At 38.0% G+C, this 23,039-nt stretch overlaps 3 protein-coding genes across 4 annotated transcripts in view; all 3 read right to left on the bottom strand.

Moving 5' to 3' along the window:
• The window catches only part of LOC134843554 (protein disulfide-isomerase A3-like), a 494,465-nt gene that overhangs the window by 108,550 nt on the left and 362,876 nt on the right, over nt 1–23,039 (bottom strand). The window lies entirely within an intron of this gene.
• LOC134845084 (uncharacterized) lies at nt 2,892–8,528 on the bottom strand. Its single transcript, XM_063861936.1, has 4 exons — nt 7,640–8,528; nt 7,078–7,215; nt 3,848–3,999; nt 2,892–3,564 (listed from the first exon to the last, which is right to left on the bottom strand). Exons 1-4 carry the CDS (start codon nt 8,346–8,348, stop codon nt 3,175–3,177), a joined length of 1,389 nt encoding a protein of 462 aa, XP_063718006.1. The 5' UTR covers nt 8,349–8,528; the 3' UTR covers nt 2,892–3,174.
• Nucleotides 14,564–22,133, bottom strand: LOC134843945 (low-density lipoprotein receptor-related protein 2-like). The gene is made up of 8 exons (XM_063860311.1): nt 21,654–22,133; nt 21,484–21,548; nt 21,126–21,397; nt 20,611–20,708; nt 16,205–19,552; nt 15,669–15,745; nt 15,337–15,545; nt 14,564–15,050 (listed from the first exon to the last, which is right to left on the bottom strand). The coding sequence occupies exons 1-8, from the start codon at nt 21,745–21,747 to the stop codon at nt 14,633–14,635; spliced, it is 4,581 nt and encodes a 1,526-aa protein (XP_063716381.1). The 5' UTR covers nt 21,748–22,133; the 3' UTR covers nt 14,564–14,632.

Genomic DNA, 23,039 nt, shown 5'->3' with positions numbered 1-23,039 from the left:
GCCAATTTTCAAACTCTCAAATTGTTGCAAAAATTTTTTGGAGTTAAATTTTTTAAACATTTGGAATCAGGAATTGGAACAATCAAGCTTTTATTCTGATTCAAGTGTTTTTATAAAATGTCAACTAAAGAAGTTAATCTGTTTTAGTGTGAACTAAGTTTGTACAAAGGTTCAGTTAGTTGATGGAACAATAAACGTCTTTTAAAAGTGTAAGTGGTTGCTATGCCAGAAATATTGGGAGATATGTAGCAAATTGAATAATTATTTTACCCAAGGGACATCGGCACATCTAATTGGTATTCCAACTTTGAAAAAATTGCTGCAAAACTTCTAACGAATCTTCACTTGTGGACAAAACTCAGCAAAAATTCAAGTTTTCACTCTCTTATAAATCTGCTTTCAATTTCCATCTTGGACAATTTTTTTCTCAATTTACAGCAAAACTTTACAAAAACTAAAAACAAATGATCAGAAATACCCCCTATGAAGTTATCACTATTTGATTTCAAGGAATTGCCAATTCAGTCCGGATCTAAAAATGTCAGATTTCCCTAAGTGCACATAAGTTTAGCCTCGGATTATATTCATTATCGAATAAACGGAGTAAAAAGGTGGTCTTGGGACGTTGAAGTATTTGCCGTCAAGCAACCGTCAGTGGGGACTTTTTCTACTTTTCGTTGCCTTATAGATTCTGGGCTAGTGTTACATTTCTTAGTTTCCTTTTTTTGCTTCCATGCCCTTAATTTTTTCGATTTCATGGACTTATAAAATTGCTCTCAATTAGTTGTACTACTTAACACTTGACACAGGCGGGTCAAAATTGGCTAACCTAGTGACTTTTTATTGTTTTATTGACCTTGTCATGCGATACATCGTGTTTCTTCTCTTACAGCAGACTCAATTCCAGTATCGCTGTACGAAATTAATACGACGGATTAGCTTGCCTCAATTCAAATTGGAACGAGTGTGTTGTGCAGTGAAATTCGCCACATATAGATAACTTGCGTTACCTTTTCAGCATTATGAATAGTATTTTCAAAGAGAGCATAAAATAGTCCAGAGCATGGCCTAACTGCCAATTTTCGAACTCTCAGATTTTTTTAAGAGTTGATTGGAGTTAAAACATTTCGTTTTTGATTTTGATTTAAGAAAGTAGAACATTCAAGCTTTCAAGTTAATCTGTTTTAGTGTGAACTATTTTTGTACAAAGGTTTTGTTTGTTGCTGAAACAATGAACGTCAATTATAAGTGTAAGTGGTTGCTATGCCAGAAACATTTGGAGATATGTGGCAAATTGAATAATTATTTTATCCAAGGGACATAGGCACATCTAATTTTTATTCCAACTTTGCAGAATTTGCTGCAAAAACTTCTGAGTAATCTTCACTTCTGGACAAAACTCAGCAAAAATTCATGTTTTTACTCTCTTATAAATCTGCTTTCAGTTTCCATCTTGGACAAATTTTCCTCAATTTATATCAAAATTTTACAAAAACTAAAAACAAGTGATCAGATATACCCTCTATGAAGTTATCAGCATTTGCCAATTCAGTACGGGTCTAAAAATGTCATATTTCCTTAGGTGCACATAAGTTTTGCATCGGAGTATATTCATTATCGAATAAGAGGAGAAAAAAATAGTCATGGGACGTTAAAATTGAGCTAATCATTATGGAAGTCTTGCTAAACTCGGCTGTTTCTAATACTTTCACGCAGTTTGAAGCTCTTAATGCAGATAAAAATTATGGCACATATCCGGATCAAATTGGCAACTTAGTTTTGTTAATTTCCTAGACGGAGCTCTGATCATTTGCGCTTTGTCTTTATAAAAATTCGGATGAAATTTGAAGTAAAGGAATGACCAAAATGGACATCGTAAACAGGCATTTTAGAGAGTATACCAAAAAATTAATTGCGATTTTTTTGTTCAGTAGTTTAGGAAAAAACTAAACAAAAATAGCTCAGCAAGCTTTCCGAGTACAATAAGATGTAAGTGGAAACAATTTAAGTACAAGCATTTCAGTACGAAAATACAATGATTTAAGTACAAAATTTGTTCCTCTAGGTTTTACTTATTTTTCATTAGAAAAAGGCAAATGAACCAGATATAAATGAGATTCAATTCTGCTACACTAACATGAAATTGCAGTAGAGCTCTGATTTGGGTGTTATCAAATTTTAGTTCAAATATTTTTATCGACTCACTTCATTATTTTGGTCGGAAAAACAAAAAAGTGCAACTTTCCTCGACACTTAAATAAATATTTATTTTTTTTTCAAAACCAGAAGTGCGACCGAAAGGTTTTAATAGAACACCATAAACGCCCATTGTAGGACTTTCTGTGGAGGTAGTTAAAGTGCATTGAAAAAAAATTGAACCTACGCGATAAATGCATCGAGCAAAAACTAAATATATCTTTTTACTCGACAAAAGAATTGAAAAGATCTTTCTGCTCCTTTTATTTCTCAATTTTTGCAAAAAAACTGGGCCATTTTTTGACTTAATTATGAAATTGTTCATTAAGAAAAGACAGTCTTCTACACTTTTAAAAAGCTCTTACATTTCAAAAAAGCCTTAACTGACATCAGGGGCGGATCTAGGATATTTTTCTCGAAGGGGGGGGGGGATTTTCAAAAAATTTTCGAGAATTTTGACTCTTTTTTTAGGTCGACCAAATTGATTTTTGGAGCTCTCCTACGGCGCTAAAAAGACGCTGTTTCGGGCTCTTTTTCCTTTTCCCCCCACCTCACTCAAACATGAATTTTATGGTCTAATGAGAGATGTTTTACAAGGTTAATTATGGAGACCAAATATGTTTAACATGGCCTAATTAGTCTACATGCCAATTTTCATGACACTCGGACAAAGTGAACAGAAACTTCAAATATAAAAATTTGCAGGTGGGGGGGAAAAGGAAAAAGAGCCCTGTTTTGGACAAATTGGGCACTTTTTTGGGCACTTTTTGGAAAATTTTCACAAAAAAAATCGCTTTTTTTGGCGCGCGCTACCCCTCAAAGTTATTATATATTGGCGCCCCTGACTGACATTGCAATTCGGCTGATATATACTGTCTGCTTGCCAGTTTGAAACAAGGTCTGTTTCTGAAACAACTGGATTGCCCACCAAAATATCACTGCGAGGGAGCTTAAGCCACTTTTTAATTATCTATCAAATCACCTTTTCGCTTCAATGACTGGTAAAAGTATGTGCCTAGCACCAGTTTCTTCTGCGTTTGAGTTCATTGTGGCATTTGATATACTCGAATGCTGATTTCCTACTAGCGAGGAGTGTAAAAAATGATGCTTTCTTGTATCCTCTTGTACCCAAATGGGGGGCAGGGACCTTTTCAGGGCCAGAAGGTCACCCTTCGACGCAAACGGTTCTCGTTCCAAAGATGCAGATACAAGAGTGTTTTGAGCCGAGGAGAATCTAACGAGTCTGGAGTGTCGCATGGAGTCCAGACATGGTTGTTCTTCGATGAACTTGAACACTCTCGACTCTTGCATGTTGCTGGGGTCTCCTGATATGCCACCGCGTCTACCCGATGCACTTCTGTCGAACCTCTGCAAAAAGCCGTGTAAATAACGTTAGTCAAAAAACAAATAAAAATCCGATATGTAATGATGAAATATAGTTTTATAGAACCTTTTTTTGTAATTAAGATTGTAATCTCAAGTCAAACTTAAAACTTTGTTCATGATTCTATCAAAGCACCTCACGTGAAGTAACATGGCTGTAATTTTTCCAAAGAATTTAAGTAGTTAAAGTATAATTTTACATGCCTGAAGGATGGGAATGGGGTTTAAGAAAATATCCATGTTTAATTTTAAAAGAGAGAGGACTCACAAATGGGATCTTCTGTCTGACTAAGTTCCATCTGATCTCGGCGTTCTTGCTCATACTGAGGGCCCTAGTCCACTTCATGATATTCATCACGTGTTTCACCACCCCCTTGAAGGTAGATGCTCTGGTGCAGTTCTTACGGTTACCATTCAGTCCTAAATAGCACTCGTAGTTTTCAACTTGACTCAGAGATAGTGTTTCAGTTAAGACCGAACTTCCTCGATAAAGCAACAAGTTTTAATTACTGCCAAGTTTCACTTACGCCGCAACAGGAAAAAAAACAATACTGTAAAATAACTGTGCAAGCGTCACGTTAACTCTAGTCCAAAATTGTTGAATACTGACACAGAGCATTTTTCGGACTTTCATATTCTGATCATAGCAAAATCAATGATTACACAGAGAAAATACAATAATTTGTATGAAAATTGGATCAAGTTAACATCTCAAATATATTAGTTTATAATCGAATAAAAACGGATTATATTGCTACTTATTTCCATGCAAAAAAAGTCCATTTTAATCGATTATAATCGAACAATTTTGGAAATATTTTCTGCAAAATTTTAGTTGAATTGCAATCCATTTGAAATCGATTATAGTCCATTCTTATTCAACAACTTTCACCGTTCCAATTTGCTTTTTAGTAGTAGTGCCTTTGAATAGCGCGACACCAAAAAGTGCACGATAATATAGTTTTTGTGATATTAACTGGGACGAGTCATTGAGACCTATCCAAGGTACAGCCCATCACCTAGACGATGTAAGTAGGCCGAAAAAAATCAAAGCATCAGGTCGAAGTCATATTAATAACTTGTAAATGAAATTTTTTTTATGATTCGATGCCAGCTGTACCTCAGAACTACGGTAAAAGTTCAATCTCATCACATTTAGGACCGCAAAAATGAGACTGCGGGACTTTTATTGGGGCATATCTGATGCCGCTCAGCTTCTCGGAAATTTTTGTTTAGTTTATATGGTCCGGAGTGGTAGTAAGTATGGTAAATGGTTTTCAGGAAAAAAATTATAAGAACACTAGATTTGAAATCTATAATATTAGGAAACTCGATTTATAAACCCTGGAAACGTTTTAAAATACACTTTTTTGCTGGTGAAAACTATTTAAATTTTTTTGAGCGGATTAACTGAGATCAGAATATTTTTTTGACCTATTGCAAATTGAAAAACATCTTCCAGTGAGTAGAATTTGAAATGAAATATTTAATCAAGTACAAACTCAAGATAAATCAAACAATCAGAAGGTAAAATGTTTATGATAGCCAATAAGTGTTTGAACATTTGGTCATATTTGCGCCCCTATAAGTGTCTTACTTTGTGTCCTTATGTGCCCTCCTATAAGTGTTTGAATATGTGTCCCTATTTGTTCCCAAGTGTGTGTCTGAACATGTGTCCCTATGCGGGCACCTAAAAATGTCTGAATAGAACCCTCTTTGATTGTTTTTATAATGTTGGTGACTAATTTAAAAAAAAAAACTTTGCAACATCTTGAGTTAAAATAAAACAAATTTTTCGCTTGTGATCATTCTGAAGTAACTGACAGTTTAAAATAGACAAAACTTAAGATCTTAGAAAAACTTTAAATAAACGCAAAAAATTGATATTGGCACTGCCAAAAATTCTAGCGTGTTTTTTTAAAACATTTGTTGAAACAATTCTAGATAGTTTTTTTTCAGTTATTTTTGCGCGTTATCTTTGTCCAGGTTTCCTTATATCATTTCTGGCGGATTAACTGTGCAATTCGACGCCCCTCCTCACATGGATTCGACGCCGAAAGGGACACCCCTCTGGTACTATTGTACGATATCTATGAGAAAAAAAAACACGAAGAAGTGCAACAAGGAACTGATTTTTCTAAAAAAAAACATATTTTTTAGTGAAGCATCAAAAATTGCTTTTAATGGATTCTTGTGAAGAAAAATGATTTTGATGGACGTATGTTGACAAAAAAGTGGATTTTAATGCAAGAAAAATTGCTTATAATAAATATTGTAATAATGAAGAAAATTAATTAAAAATGGGTTTCAGTCCTGAAACTGAGATATATATTCGATTATGTTGTGCAATATTTTTGTCACTAAAAATCCATTATAATCGATTATTATCGATGAAACTCCAGTGCGGAGAAAAGCAAAATCTCGATTTTTTTTCAGTTTTACGCCGAATCATTGTAGATAAAGCTCTTTTTCATAAATGACCCCAGTACTGCAAATAATAATTAAGCTTGGATTTATGAACATATAAGGATCAGAGATGGCTAAGTTAGATCTATTTTACAGTTATTTATTTAGAAATTTTAATGTTACTATTCTAGAACAGCACTGTTTAACTCTGAGACGTCAACCCGGGTTTCGTTAAACACAACTACTAGAAGGCTTTTCGGAAAAATCTGGTAAATAGAATTAGGGAGGGGTAGAATATTTTTCAATTATTCTAGCTCTTCGCTTTTAATTGTCTGTAAACAAAACCAAAAATATTGATACCAAAAGGGTTGCAGCAAAATCGACAATTCAAATGGTTTCAAAGAGATGTTTTGTTTGACCTCATCGGATTTTTATTTGTGCTACCTGGAATTGTGTAGAAAACAAACTCGAATCCAAAGTTCCTCCACATAATCGGTGGTCGGAACAAGTAAACGTGACAGCAAGTTTTTTTTCATGTTTTGTTTATTACAGTAAATATGCCAACTCGCCCGTGGAAAAAACAATGTCTCACACAGGGGCGGATCTAGGATTTTCTCGAGGGGGGGGGGGCGGATTTTTAAAAAATTTTGAAAATTTTGTCGACATTTTTTAGGTCGACCAAATTGATTTTCTGAGCTCTCTCAAAGCACTACAAAGACCCTGTTTTGGCCGAAATTTCTGCGCCACAGTCAAAAATTTGAAAAAACAGGGCAAAAAAGGCGTTTTTAGGCGTTTTTTGGAAAAATTTTACCAAAAAGTCGCGTTTTTTTGGCGCGCGCTCCCTTCTCAAAATTAGTATATATTGGCGCCCAAGGCGCCATTAGAAAAATTTTAGGGTCCGTCACCAAAAATGGATATCTCAAAATAGTACAAAGGGGGACCTTTGGTTCGGCAGGGGGTCGAATGCCTGAGAAGAAAGGCGTCCGCCCCCCCCCCTAAATCCGCCCCCCCCCCCCTCGAGAAAATCCTAGACCCCGCCTGGTCTCATACATGTTTTGTTAGAAGAATTTTGGCAAGTAGAAAAGACCATACCTATTCCGATATCGGCTTCTAACTTCTCCATCTTAACCCGGACGGGATCGATTCCCCGGGTCTCCATCCTTTTGCAGTCGTGGAACTCGAGAATCACCCGATCTTCACTCACTCGGCATTTCTCTACTTCGCCCAGTTCTGAAATCAATCGAATCTGTAATTATCAAAATTAATGATTTTTTTAAATGAACCCTTAAGAAAGTATACACTCCTAAAATAAAAATCAAAAGTAATAATTTTTTAGCTACATGCTGGGTGAGAGGGAAGCGTGGTATCCGAGGATTGAAGAAATTAAGAGCCAATTTATCTATTATTATACCTGAATATCTTGGGATGCTTTTTCTTGAGTAAGATATCTTAATCTTCTAATTACGTGCAGTATCTTCATTTTTTTTTAAATTCTATTTCTAAGAAGTCAAACTTATAATAGGAATAAATTTGTAGACACCACTCGCCTAACAATGGAAAATTTTTGAATTCAGATGAAGGTTTTACATAAAACTTTGGAAGGAAAAGCATGGCATGTTTTCTATTTGAGCCAAAATTGGTTAGATAAACTGACCATGCATTTCTCTGATGAAATCTTTCTTCAGTTTTTCGACCATCCCAATTTTGCGCAATTGAATTCTGCGCATGTTAACCTCGTGGTCTCCGGCTTCCCCTTTCATTGTGATTGGTCGAAATTTCACCCTATTAGCAGGCCTCTCTCTCCTTTGCTTTTGAACATCTTCAGGTGTCAAACTGGGTTTCATAAGAGGAAACGGCAAATCTTGATTTCTCAATTTGTAGATTTTGGAGGCCTTCTTTGTGTTTTGCATTTCCATATTCGCTTTATTCATCAGTTTCTGATCTTTTTCTGCTTGTGTCATTACTTGTGTCAATGTTTTTGATTTAGCGTACAGTTCAATATTGTCGATTTGAGGACATTTTTGGCTCAGCTCTGAAAGCTTTTCCAACTTTTTATACGACAGCGGAGCTCTGTAACGTTTTAACCCCGTTCTCATAATACGATGGTCGACCGATTTGTTATTCTGATCTCGATTTTGAGGATCCCTGTAGAAAGATTCTACTTTCGATCGGCTGAACTTTCCACGTAAATCGACTCTAACGTCCCAAATATTGAATTCGTCGTTGACAATGTGCAAGTTGCGATTTCGATCGAAAGTCGGAACTGTTTGAAGATATTTTTTCTCATAAACTTCATTTTGTCGAATCGCATGATTAACGTACGATGTTTCTTTCCCGCCAGAATCCCTGCGTTTTTCATTCATTTTTCGGATGGTACACAATTCAGATAAGAGTTGGTACTATAACTCCTTATTTACAATAATATTGGGCTGATACTTGCTGTAAATTGAATATAATTTTCCGGTTGTTATGGCGTATGCGTGTTCTGTTTTTATTTTGAAATTTTTGTCTTGCAATAAAATGGTGATTGGTTTTGAACAAAAGATGCCACTGTGATTTTGATGAAAAGAGGAAAAATGGTTGTTCCACGTTTTATGCTACAAAAAGGCATCAACACGAACAACGAAGCGAAAAAACAAGGAATATGAAAATTTTCGCAGCAATTCAAATAAGACAAGTATGCAAGTATGTATCGTTTTTTGGTTTTTTCAGCCCCCCCCCCCCGAATTTGGTGTCTTTTCGGCTATAACCCCTTCTACTATGAAAAATGAATAAAAAGAATTGATTCCATCGATATTGCTATCAAACACAAGGCTGACACACAGAGCTTTAAATCATCTCGGAAAATTGCAAAAATGGGAATTGAACGGCAATTCAGAACAAATTTGGACACATTTCTGTGATTTTTTTAAACTTAAGCGGTCAAAATGCCAAAATTTGTAAAGTCTTGAAAGATTGTATCAGTTTGCAAGATAAAACACTAAAAAAAATTTCATTTACAGACCAGAGCTTATGGTTTTTTTTTTTTTAAATATTCGGCCCAAATTCGCAAATATCAGAACATGTCAGTGAAGCACAAATTGAACAATGCGTTCGAAAAAGAAGGAATATGTAGAAAGGTTCCTGATAACGTCTGAAACTTGCTTGAAAGTAGTATGGTCGTGTCCCGGATCAGAAGGGTGGGGTCTTTCCTTAAGGGGTCCTCACGGACAGCAAAAACCTAAAAGCTGGGTCGTTAATTTTTTGAAGGAACTCTATCCTAGGTTTTTTAAAAGAACGAAAGTTCCAACAACTTTAGTAGAATAGCCCCTACTGAGGATCTTGATAAGCTTAGCTGAACAACAAGAGACCCAATACATAATTTTTTCCAATTCCCCCTTAAGCGGGGCCATATACTTTACCGCAGAGTATTAATTTTTGCAAATAAAACAAATCGTCCAAATGCTTGAACTTTTCTTTTTCGCCCTAGTTTTATGAAGTTTGTTTCTTTTATTTTTTCAGTCAGCTTTTACTCTCTCTAAGTGTCGGTAAACGTCGTCAGTATTTATGGCAAAAAAACTATCCGTGTCCGATTACAGCAGTTTACAAGCTGTTTACAGTCGGCTGCGTCGTTCGACATCCGTGTTACAGACACTGACGCTCCGTCTTACCAAAACCGCAATCCCGTGAATGTACTGAAAACTGCAGAGATTGAGAAGAAAAATAAGTATGGACCAGCTTGTGAAGAAAAACACATGTCTTTCACTCCACTTGTCACTTCAATAGATGGTGTTTTGGCACCGGAGTTCACGTTTTTCCTCAAACGACTAGCAGATGGTCTGGCATCAAAATGGGACCGCCCATATAGTCATGTCATGTGCTGGGTGAGATGTAGAAATTCATTCGCTATACTAAGAGCAACCAACATTTGCATCAGAGGCACAAGATCCAAATGGTGATCCCTCGGCGTTGAGGACGGTTACACAATTGGAATGGCATTCTAAATATTCACACGGTTTTAACTGGGGCTTTCGTCGCGCATAACTGACTCCTCTGATATTAGAATTTGGACACCATTTGTATATTATTTGCATGTTCGAAGATAAAAACACAGGATGATAACTGTGAACAAGCAACGAAAAACTTTTCCTACCACCATTCGAAACCAATTTAATTTGATTTTAAGTTTACAAGCTAGACTCGGATCTAATCTTTGGCAATGAAATCGAAAACTGAATTTTTTCGCAAAATCTAATATAGTCGCACTAACTATCATGGGTTTGTCCCATATAATCTTTAAAAATTGGATGTGGCAAAGTAGTGCTTTTGAAAAAATTCCTTCTCATTCCTCTAATTCTTCCGCTTCTTTCTTACTAACTTAGGCTCCATTGCTTTGTCGAGTGCTGTATGAACAATCAGCTTGTGAAACATCACTTAGAATTTTTTACCGTAGCTTTTCACAGGCAGGTTTCGGAGGTCAAAAAAGATTGCGACCCAGTTAATCTGGTAGAACTGAATGTTTTTCGAGACGACAATTTTTCATTCCCAGCTTGTGGTTCAAGTCTAGAAAAAACTATTGTTAAAGACATAACATTCTTTAAGGTGCAAAAACTGCCGAAGTTTTGGCAGTTTTGGCAGTAGGGTGATTTATGATTTTCATACCATGTCGATTTGCTTGATGCTCATTGAATTAATGTCCCCTATTTCTAGAGGGAGAGCAATACAGCAATCAGCGATGAAGTCATGAAGACTCTCGGTTATGGCCAAATTGACTCCTTTTTAAAAACCCATTAGGAGGTTTCCCTGATGAGAAGCATATCTTCTATGCTTGCTTAAACTACTTGCAAAATTTTTATGGGTAATATAAAGCGTTCCATTTATTTCAGTGTTTTTATGGGTAATATGAAACGTTCCATTTGTTTTAGTTTTATTTTGCTCTTTAAAATTGGCGCGCGGAAAACTGACGATTTGTTTCCTTGTATCTTTTGCTGCACAAGGTTCAGATGTTCGCAATCCGTTAAGAGTTACAGCACGGATTTACATACTAATCAAAAGGCGTCCAAGTAATTGTTACTTGCCGAGAAGTAACACACGCAATCCAGCCAATACAAATTGGCTGGCAAACTCAAGTCATGTATAGTTCGTGGTAATCACCAAGTGAACCTCAATTCAAATCAAACAAGCCACTTACACACCGAACAATTTCCTTCTCCCAATTTCGATAACTGCTTAAGCGTAGCCACACGGCTGATGGCTTACAATTTGTGCGTGTTAAGTTTTTGCAGTTTAAATTTGGGTCCGTTTTCTGGCGAAAACAATGAGTCCAAATCAAAATCATTTGCTCTGGGTACGTATCAACGAGTTGTTATATTCCTCAAATTTTTGGGAACCCTTTTGCGGCTTGGACATTGTAATGAAAACCTCATTGTCTTGTGGCACAGTTCTTGATGTCTCTTCAGAGTGTCTAAGGAAGCGCATGGTGGATTAGAATTAGAATTTTCGTTGGATATATATATTTGAAGATCATTCTCGGAGAAACAGTAATATTTTCTTCTGAAAAAACAATAAATTGAGCTGATCAAAAATGCATCACCACGAATAACGAATAAGAAGATGTAAGTTAGGATGTAAGATCCAAAAAAGATAGAATATGCAGTTTTAATTTGACAAAATGTGTCTTTCTGATAACTTTCAGCCCTCGCCACTTCGCCCCTTGCGCTGAACTGCACATTTTAGCTTAATTTTTTTGTTTTTTCTTTGAAATTAGAAGTACACATTTTAGGGACACAGCCTAACTGTTGAATTGTCGAAACTAGTCAGTCAATTGAACAAATTTTCAACACATTTTTTTTTGTGTTGTGTTGGTTGTTAAGTCACAATACCGAATTCTGAGAAGTCCCAGCTCCTTTTTTATTCACGCGCTATGGCAGTAAATGCACATGAATTGATTTAGCTGGCAGTGCTTTTTGATATTACATGAAACCTCCTCAAGAACCAACTTAAAGATGATTTTTGTTTGTTTGAGATAAATTTGTAAACTTTCGATGTTACACAAAAAACTAGTTTGAAAAATTGTATCAGTTAGCAAATCACTGAAACCAGAAATTATGGAATTTTTTTAAATTTTACAGTCCAATTGTGCATTCAGCGGAATATTAAAACAGAATACAAAATGGCTCAAACTTTCTTGTTTGGAATTGAATATGTCGATGAAGCTTAGTTTGAATTAGGCGTTCAAAAAAGTAATAGGCAAAATAGTTACGTAAAAAGACTCATAGTACCCTGCCAAAGATGCCTGGTAGTTTCCATTGGGCTTAGTTTTCGACATAATATGAACTTTTCAAAATAGCTTTAATGAAATATGTCCTAAATTCGTCGACATTCTGAGTACGAATGTGATACAAAATCTTGCTTGTTTTTTTTGTAGTTGAAGAGTTAAAAAAATGACAGCCTTGGCTAAATTGAGATGATTAAAGCGCGCGATTTTTCAATATCTCTTGTAACGCATAGCAGAAACAGCGATATGATCTGACTCACGAGACAAATAAAATTGAATTAAGGAACGCTAATTGATTGCGATACTATTATTTTTCTCCCCAACAATACAAATTTGCCAATTCTTACTAAGGAGTTTGCTTCTCTTAAACCTAAAAATAGCATGAAAAACTTACTTTTTGCATCAAGTACGGATCTTTGTTTTTGCGGGTAAGCGGATTTTCAAGTTTTTTTGAGTTTAATAACTTAATTCAGTGTCGACGAAGTTTTTTCCAATGACTCCTAATAACCGTTTTGAAATCTAAGCGCTAAAACAAGACTGCTCGTTTATCAGGGCAAAGCCTTGAATGTTCAGACTGTCCCTTATTTCATATCGAATAGTTTTTGGGAAAAGAAAATATTGAAAACCAATGCATTTGGAACAATATCAAAGTGAAAAATTTTGAGACGTACGAAATTAATACGACCAATTAGCTAGTCTCATTTCATTTTGGAACGATTTTGTTGAGCGTGATAATTGGCCGCGCATAAATAATTCGCGTTACGCGCTCAGCATTATGTATAAACTTTTCAAAGCGCGCATAATTTAGCCCAGAATATGAAAAATTTGTTTTTGTTCGAATTGTTCTTTGTTTTTGTGCATACCAGTTTCGATTCATTAACAATTTTTGGATTTCTTATGTTTTTTGTTCCGACTTTTGTAACGAAAGTAACGGAATATTTGTGCTCGGGGTTGATTTTTTTTCAGACAAACTTCGATTTTTAACTATCCGTCTTTGACGGAATTTATTTTATATCATTGAAAAAGTATTGTCTTGAGCTTAAAAATTCTTGCACTTGTGATCAATTTTCGTAAAGTTATGGGGGTTTAAAGATGTCCCAAATTGGGGGACAACTAACGCGCGATATATTTCGCGCTATTAACGCGTAAGCGTAGATTAAATCCGTCTTAGAAATTAAAGTACTTGTTGAATTTGTGCTCCTGACAAGTATCGGTAAGATTGTATAAGTTTGTAAATATTAACTATACAACAAACACCTTAGCGCTCCAGCATTAATATTCTGCTTTCTTCAATCATTGCAATTACAGTGCTTAGAAAACGACCTGAATTTGGCTGTCTTTCACAATTAATCTAACAAAAGTAACAAACTTTTATTTTTTGGCAAAATTTTTTAATGATGATTATTTCAAATTTTTGAATTTTCAAATTATCAGACATTGATCAAGGCATACATTAACACCCCATACAAAGGAAATATGAGTTTTCAGCGTTTTTGAAAAAACAATTTAACTGAAAAGAAAATAAAAGCCAATTTTATTGTATCCAGGACTACGTTATGCACACAAAATATTAAGTTTTGCATGCAAAAAATTTTTTTCGAAAAGTGTTTGTTTGCGTACGAAATTCGATTTGCGGTTGGGCCAAATTTTCAAAATTACTTGAAACATTTTTTGTGTCGTAATCAAAAAAATGCCAGTCATACAATTTCCATATATGGGAATTGTATGATGAGCATTTTTTTCAAAAAACTAAAATCTCAGTTTTTTATCACCAGACTGTTTTATTAGAATCAAACAGCAACAGAAATAAGTTTATACCAGTTTTCAACCATTTTAAGAAATTGTATGAAAATTGTATGACAAGCATTTTTCCACACACTTGATGTATGGAATTTGTATAAAAAGCATTTTCGGTGTATGGAGGTCAACCCGGGTTAATTATCCCAAATTGGCAATCTTTAAACCCCCACAACTTTACTAAAAATGGGCACAGGTGAAATATCTTTTCAAATTTAAGCTCAGGACAGCAATAGCTTTCGAATGATAGAAAAAAATTTTTTTCAAAAATGGCTAGTTAAAAAGTCTAAATGTCTGAAGAAAAAACCACCCCGAGCACAAATATTCCGTTACTTTCGTATCGAAAGTCGGATTAAAAAGCATGACAACTTTCAGACCTTGCAGAGAGTAGTTTTCTTCGGTACTACTCGGTCTTTCAGTCTGTTTTTCAGCTCTGTATCACTGTTTTAGGGGAAGCATCAAATGATCATTTTCTCGCTCAGCAAACATCAACTACAGCAGAACTCTGCTACCTGTTACAAAACCTTTATCAAATGTTCAATTGAACTGTTATAATTAGTAGATGTATTCAATACACATTCATATTCAGATTAGTTACATTCCTCCCGGATAATTAGAATCGACTTCATGTAAATATTGCGACAACAGCATACACCTATCAATCACTTCATCTTCATTGTTTGGACAGTCTTTTTTCCGGTCGCAGAACTTGTACATCGGAACACAATTACTCCTGGCATCATCTAAGTCGCATTTGGCTTCTCCGGGGGGACAATCGGACTCTTCGCCTCTAATCGGAACTCCCGACTGCCAACCAACAGAACTTCCGGATCCCGATTCTGTACGAGCAGGCATCCAGGATCCAGAGTTCACATTTCCAGGGTTCATATGTCCAGGTGTGTTGCCACCCGTGTTTGATTGTGACGCTAGCCATGGCTCCTGACCTTCGAAGTAGTTGCAGCCAGCTTCATCGGATCCGTCGAGGCAATCCACTGTTTTATCGCATACCAACCTAAGCATTTATTTTAGCTCAAATTCACCGTGACGGTCTGAAGACGGAGGGCGTCGGTTTTTAATCTCCGATGCAGCGACGCAATCAACAATAAGTCAATTATCTTAACTGTTAGTCAATTATTTCAACTCTGTCAATTATTTTTTTTTGGCTTAGACACGATTATAACTCATATCCTTAAATGATTAGGCTATTTGTGTTCTGCGTAGAAAGGTTTTCCTTAATTTTCCATTAAGTTTTCCTTATCTCTATACACAATTGAACATTTACTACAGCAAACATTTACCTGTTGGCAATGCACTCCCCAGTCTGGATGCAAGCAAACTGATTTTTTCCAGTACTCCTATCCACAGGACACGGTGTTTCCCTCAAGGGTCCTGGACCAACGCCACCAGCACCTCCAGGTACTTGAGACCCAGTATCAGCTCCCCCACTGACCCCGGTGCAAAACAGCTCATCTTCAGAATTGGCACAGTTCGAATACCCGTCACAGATCTAAGGAGCCAAAAACTGGATTACAACTTTCGTTGCTTTTTGCTATTTGGAATGGAGGTTTTATCCAGGATATGAAATCCGTAGACAAAAGCTTGCTAACTTATTCATTTCGTTATTCATCACCTGGTCAAAAGATATGCAGCATGAGAAGTCTGTACATGTGTATTCTCTGCAATCCAGTTCTACCTTCTTGTCGCCACCTTAAAACAAACCTTAAAATCACATGCGTTGAATCACTTAAAATTCTTCCACGAGAAAAGACCACTAAAGCAACAGCAAATGAGCACATCTATAGGCATCAGGTCAAAGTGCAAGAGCTGAACGCAACTCGGTTATGCAATAGGGCTAATACTTTGTGTACTTGTGTACTTGCCAGTATTAAGACATGAGCTGCTCATGAGAAGGTATGGAAGTTTTAGCGAGTGAGAAGCGCTTACACAATACTAACAACACCCAGGCAACTGAGACCCAGATTTCAAATCAATTTTTACGTTAATTATTCCATTAGTATTGTTCCCGCGTTTTACTCTTGGGCACGTCACGTAACGCTCTTAGACCATTTAGGTTATTGCTAAGCCTCAAACCATGTTCTTATAGCATCCTAGCATTTAGCTGATCAAATCTTTTACTGAAAATTCGAAGCCAACTTAAATGGTTACCTCCACTGGGCTTCGTGCACAAAGTAACTCCCTCGTCCGAACCATCCGAACAATCTCTTTCTCTATTGCACACGTCATCTATACGAATACACTCGCCACTTCCACATGCAAACTCCACTCCAAAAGTGCATTGGCGAGTTGACACCACATGGCGGCCTCCGCTAGTCTTCGTTCTTCCAGCGGTTTCTGTTTTTTCTTTAGACCATCCTGCCTTTTCATTCGACTCCCTTCCACTAGGAACTGCTGCTGGTTTTCTGCTGTTATCACTAGCCTCATTTTTAATCATGTTAAGTATTGATGTTAACTCGTGCGTTATATTTACAGTGCTCAAACTATTGCTAGATTGTGTTGGCATTTGACCTCCATTAGCAGGCATCACAAAAATTTGAAGGGATCCTCCGCCACTTCCGCCTGTTCCACTTCCTCCCGTTCCACTTCCGCCCGTGCCACTTCCTCGACTTCCCCCCTTGTTTCCGGAACCCTTGCCACTCTTTCCAGAATTATCGGGACAGTTGCCATTTTCATCATCGCCGTCCGGGCAATTCCAGAATCCGTCGCAAACACAAGTTTCCTTAATGCAAGAGCCATCCCTGCACTGGAACTGATTTTGAGCACATTTTTTGCTGCAGAAATTGCCTTCGTCTTCCCCTTGTGAGCAATCACGTCTACCGTTGCAAACTTTCGAATCTGGCAAGCAAGTTCCATCCAGGCAAACAAACTCAGTTGAGCCGCAAATTTCTGGCGGCAAAATAGGGTTCACTGTGCAAAATCTACCTTCATCCTCGCCCATTTTGCATTGAACTTTACCGTCACAAACCGCGTATTCTGGAATACATTTTCCATCGTGACACATGAACTGACCTTTACCACATCTCGCTGTCGGGGGTTTCACACCTTCTGGGCAAAACGGCCCTTCGTCCTCGCCTTGCCAACAGTCTGTTTTCCTGTCGCACACTTTTGAAGTCGGGATGCACGTTTGGTCGTGACAGACGAATTCGTCACGTCTGCAAGGAGGGGGAATCGGGGGCAAGGGTCGATCGGTCCTGCAGAAAGACCCTTCATCCTCACCCGATCTGCAATTCCAGTTTCCATCGCAAACTACTCTCTCCGAAACGCAATATCCATCTTCGCACATGAACTCCGAGATCCCGCAGACCGGTTCCCGTGGTTCTTTTGGCGACGGAGGACAAAAAGGACCCTCGTCTGCGCCTCCGAGACAATCGGCTTTACCATTGCAAAGGCAACTGTAGGGTATACAGGACTTATCGGGGCAAGCAAATTGGTTAGAGCAGATGGGCCGGGGAGGAGGAAGAGGTGGAAGGGGTTTGCAAAAATCGCCTTCGTCCTCGCCATATGGACACGAGGGATATCCGTCGCAAACTTTGGATGTGGGAATGCAGCTTCCATCTTGACATTTAAACTGGTTGGACGCGCAGATTTTCGGAGGTGGGATCGGAGGTGAAGTTGGGCAGAATTCAGCTTCATCTTCTCCCCTCGAACAGTGTGTATAACCATCACAAACATACCTCATATCAATGCATGTTTTATCTCCACAAGTGAATTGGTGCGCCGGACAAGTTGGTTTCGGGGGCGGCAACGGCGGCAATGGGGTGCAGAACTGCCCTTCATCTTTGCCCGACGGACAGTCAGGATAGCCGTTGCACACTTTGCTATTCGGGATACATTGTCCATCTCCGCACATAAATTGTTGAGGTCCACACAAGGGTGTCGTTGGCACAGGAGGCGCTGTCGGACAAAACTTGGCTTCATCTTCGCCGTTTCGACACTGGACTCTCCCATCGCATACATCTGTCATCGGAATGCAATTGTTGTCGTCACATGTGAACTCATTTTCGAAACAAGGAGGCGGGGGAGGTGGCGGTGGTTTCAAAGGCGTACAGAACTGACCTTCATCAGATGAGTCAAAACAGTCGGGTTTTCCATCACAAACATAATATTCCTGAATGCATACCCCATCACGGAAACACATGAACTCTCCGAGCTCACATTGCTTGGGTCGAGGGGGAGGTGGCTTGGTTGGGCAAAACGAACCCTCGTCGTCACCAGAAACACAATCTGGTTTCCCATCGCATAGTAATCGCATCGGAATACAAAATCCATTCGAACATGTATACTCATTGTCGGCACATAGTTTGATAGGTTTCGGTGTGGGTAAAGGTCGGCAAAAGGAACCTTCGTCCTCGCTATCAGGGCAATCGGGATACTTGTTGCAAACCAGGTCTGCGGGAATGCAGAGCCGACTTTTACCACACATGAACTCATTAAGGCGACACTGTTTAATCGTAGGTGGTGGGATCGTAGGGCAGAATCTTCCTTCGTCAGAACCATCGTGGCAATCTTGTACTCCGTTGCATACACAACTCTCAGAAACGCACTGACCATTGGAACAAGTGTATTCGTTCTGCCGACATCGTTGGATTGGAGGCGGACGAACCGTGGAGCAATATCGACCTTCATCAGAACCATCATCGCAATCTCTTACTCCGTTGCATAAACAACTCTCAGAAACGCACTGACCATTGGAACATGTGTATTCGTTCTGCCGACATCGTTGGATTGGAGGCGGACGAACCGTGGAGCAATATCGACCTTCATCAGAACCATCATCGCAATCTCTTACTCCGTTGCATAAACAACTCTCAGAAACGCACTGACCATTGGAACATGTGTATTCGTTCTGCCGACATCGTTGGATTGGAGGCGGACGAACCGTGGAGCAATATCGACCTTCATCAGAACCATCATCGCAATCTCTTACTCCGTTGCATAAACAACTCTCAGAAACGCACTGACCATTGGAACAAGTGTATTCGTACTGACGACATCGTTGGATTGGAGGCGGACGAACCGTGGAGCAATATCGACCTTCGTCAGAACCATCGTCGCAATCTAGTACTCCATTGCATACACAACTCTCAGAAACGCACTGGCCATTGGAACAAGTGTATTCGTTCTGCCGACATCGTTGGATTGGAGGCGGACGAACCGTGGAGCAATATCGACCTTCGTCAGAACCATCGTCGCAATCTAGTACTCCATTGCATACACAACTCTCAGAAACGCACTGGCCATTGGAACATGTGTATTCGTTCTGCCCACATCGTTGGATTGGAGGCGGACGAACCGTGGAACAATATCGACCTTCGTCAGAACCATCGTCGCAATCTCGTACTCCGTTGCATACACAACTCGCAGAAACGCACTGGCCGTTAGCACAAGTATACTCATTTTCCCAACATGTAGGCGGCTTCTTGCAAAACAATTCATCAAATCCGTCTTCGCAATCGTTGTATCCATCACAAAAACTTGAGTCAGGAATGCATTTACCTTGAATCACGAAGCACATTGTTCAGAAAGCAATTCTATTATTTCTAGTGCCTTTCTAATTCTTGCAGTTCAATTTTGTTTTAGTTCTATGTTATTTTCAACCACAATTAGTTTTCGGAAACTTTCTATAGTGGCCACCCAATTTTTACCATATTTAGGTGAACGCTTTCAAATTTTGCCTGGGGTGCAGATTTCTCTAATCCGGGTCTTTAATAATCCCTAGATCATCTTTTTTTTTAAATATGTCTAGGTTCCAATAATCCCAATACATCCAAAGCTTAACCCAAAAACCACCAAAAAACATGCAGTTATAGAGTTGCAAAAAGTTCGGGCGGACAGAATTAATTAAAAAGGGCAAACTCTGAATTTAAACTGAGTTTTGCGTGCAATTTTCAAGTTTCAGACAATCTTGAGATTCAAACTTGGCCTAGGAAATTTTCTTCTGCATGCAAAATTTTTCCTTTAAGGTATTGCTCATTTCAAATAAATTTGTCTGTCCGATCTTTTTGCTTCTTATTATAAATCCATAATTGTATGTCTCCATAATTGCATGTCTCAGGGATTGGACCTCCTGCCGACCCACAGGGACCCCACTTTGTAATATTTTGAGATAAGGTCAGTCAGCCAAAAATGGATCTTTAGATTTTTCGCTGAATGACCTTAAAATTTTTCTGAAGGCACCTTTGGCGCCAATCTACACTAATTTTGAGGGGGAGAGCGCGCAAAAAAACGCGATTTTTTGGTCGACGTTTTCCAAAAAGTGTCTAAAAACGCTATTTTAAGCCTGTTTTTCAAAATTTTGCCTACGGCGCAGAAAATTTGGCCAAAACGTTGTTTGTAGCGGTTCTCTTATAGTGGTTTGGGAGGAGTTCAGAAAATCAATTTGGCCGACCTAAAAAAAAGGCCGGTAAAATTTTTGAAATCCCCCCTTCTCCTCGAGAAATTCCTAGATCTGCGTCAGTCTGCATAGCAGCATCACGTTAAATACTTGCAAAATTCTGTCAGCAGAACCAAAATAATTTAAAGAACATTTCAGTCTTCGTATCGTATTAGCCAACCTGAGTTGCACTGAAATGCTCCTGAAGTGCAGATGGTCGGAGGAACAACACATCCATCTTCATCTGATCGATCCAGACAGTCTGGGATATTGTCACACCTGAAACAATTAACATTGAATTGTTTATGTTCTGACTGATGTGGCCTCAAAAAAACAAGGTTTGTTCTGAAAGTTTTACACTGCAACGTTGCAAAAGTTCAACCCTGATTCTTGCTCATTCCGCGAGGTGGTTCACCTCACTACATAAAATTATTTCAAAATTCTAAATAAAGTATTTGGATAACCATTTCAATTTAGGCTGGTAACCATTAAATATATCGTAACAAGCGTTGAATTTGATTTATAAAGATGACGTTACAAATTATTGAAAGGAAGGATAACAAAATTGAGATACCAAATCTACAGCATTAAGTATACTATACAGACATTAATGCCCATCAACTAAATCCACGCTAGCACCCTAGTTAGAACAGCGACGCAAATCTTAAAGCCTTCAGGTGAAAAATTGTACTTGACCTGTACTTTGTGTCGATACAGCCTTTATTATCCGCACATCTGAATTGAGTGGGTCGGCACTTGTCTTCTGGTGTCGGCTTCTCTGGGTAGACGAAACAGTCAGACTCGTCCGACTTGTCGCCACAATCGGACCTTGAGTCGCAGAGGCTGCCAATGCTGATACAGATGACTCCCGAAGAGCACGTGTACTCCGAGGAGCTGCACGGACTTTGGTTGGGAGGACCAGCTCTCACGGTCAAGTCAGTGCCGGAAAGAGATTTCTTCAGGAGTTCCTAGAAAAAAGAACATAGCAACAAATCCCTTGGTTTTTGCAACTTAATATAATAAAAGCTAAAAGAAACCCAAGGTCTCTACTTACGCTTTTCCCTTCGAGTTCCAATTTCCTCCTAGTCCTCAAAATTTGCAGTTTCTTCGCCTCGACATCTTAAAACAAAAACTTGAGCAATAATTCATCCACTCAACAATTTTATTTAGCTCTAGCACTGTTTTATTTATATTGAGAAAGCACTGAAATTCTGTAATTCTTACCTATATCAGTTACATTTTCAGCTTCAGCCTCAACGAGGAGTTCGGCAGGAAACAAACCCAGTATACAAATTAGGTATAACTTAAGGCGAGCCATCGCCAGAAAACGCAAGCTTAGTTGAACAATCCCAGTAATAAAAAAAGTCCTCCGACACAACTTGGTGATAACAATTATACGGTGCTCGGTTAGCGTTGCTGCGAAATTGTGAATTGGATTTGTTGCGAAGGTCAAAGCAACTCAGACAGTACCTGTTTTTGCGGCCAAGGTCAAATTAACTTGCTTATCCTTTTGATATCACTTTCAGCCTGATTCGCTGATTTGAAAACAACCTAATAAATACCCTTAAAAATTTTGCAAATCAGCAGAAGATTCGATAATGTAGCACGATATAAAATTACAAGTGTTCCTTTTCAGAAACTCCCGTTCAGCCTGAAAAACATAACTTTATATTAACTGATTACAGACTTAGAAAGTTACAAACATATTCGAATTTGTCACTGGCAGTGTTTTTGCGTGAAGCTTCTGAAGTGTTTGCTCACATGTTTAAGATCGGAGATCGTACTTTTGTATTTCTGGTTTTGAATACACCAGAACTGACTAAGAAGGCTGCCTAAACAAAAGAAAACCCTTAATTTTACCAAGCTTGCTTCAAATTTGCTTGTGATTTAGACCGAGATGCGCGTATCATCTTGGTTTGAAAAATTCAGAAAGAAAAATGAAAACTGGATGATATTTAGTTACTTCAACTAGAGAAATTAGAACCAGTATTACACCCTAAAGTTCCCCCCTCGAATGACCTTAAAAATTTATGTTTTCGCAGTGTCGAGAAAAACTGGTTCGAAATATTTGAGTTTTGTCTATTATCGAACGAGTTAAGCGAGAGACTCGGGCTCGTATTCTACTTAAGTTTCACCGGGAAATTAAGTTGCTTCATTAAAATTAGTTTTTGAAAATTATTTAACGGCTTTCAGATGAATTAAAAACTTTCTGAAACAAAAAATGAAAATTCGATTTTTTAAATTTTATTAGTTTTTTTCATTTTTCGAGGAAAGCTGTTGCCGAATTTACCTATTTTAGAATAAACCTCAAAACTGACAAATTTCTAGGATTGCACTCCGATCTTATCACACCACGAAATAAGAAACAATTTGAAATATTGAGAGCTTGTTTTATTTACAAGTTGCGGTGGAAATTTTCTGTGCTCTTTGCACAATAACCAGCTGTCGTTGTTAGTTAGTTTGCCCTTATTTGAGTTTAAAAGGTCGAAAACATTGCTCCGAAAGCATTAACTCGGTGACACTGACATCTCAATTTCGACACTCAAATTACTTCTTCTGGATTTTTAACGTATAATTATCTATAATTACCACGCATCACCTAATTAAAAA

The sequence above is a fragment of the Symsagittifera roscoffensis genome, chromosome 4 (assembly GCF_963678635.1).
Source record: "Symsagittifera roscoffensis chromosome 4, txSymRosc1.1, whole genome shotgun sequence".
In the NCBI taxonomy this organism is placed as follows: Eukaryota; Metazoa; Xenacoelomorpha; order Acoela; family Convolutidae; genus Symsagittifera; species Symsagittifera roscoffensis.
This window is presented reverse-complemented; position numbering and strand designations above follow the sequence as displayed.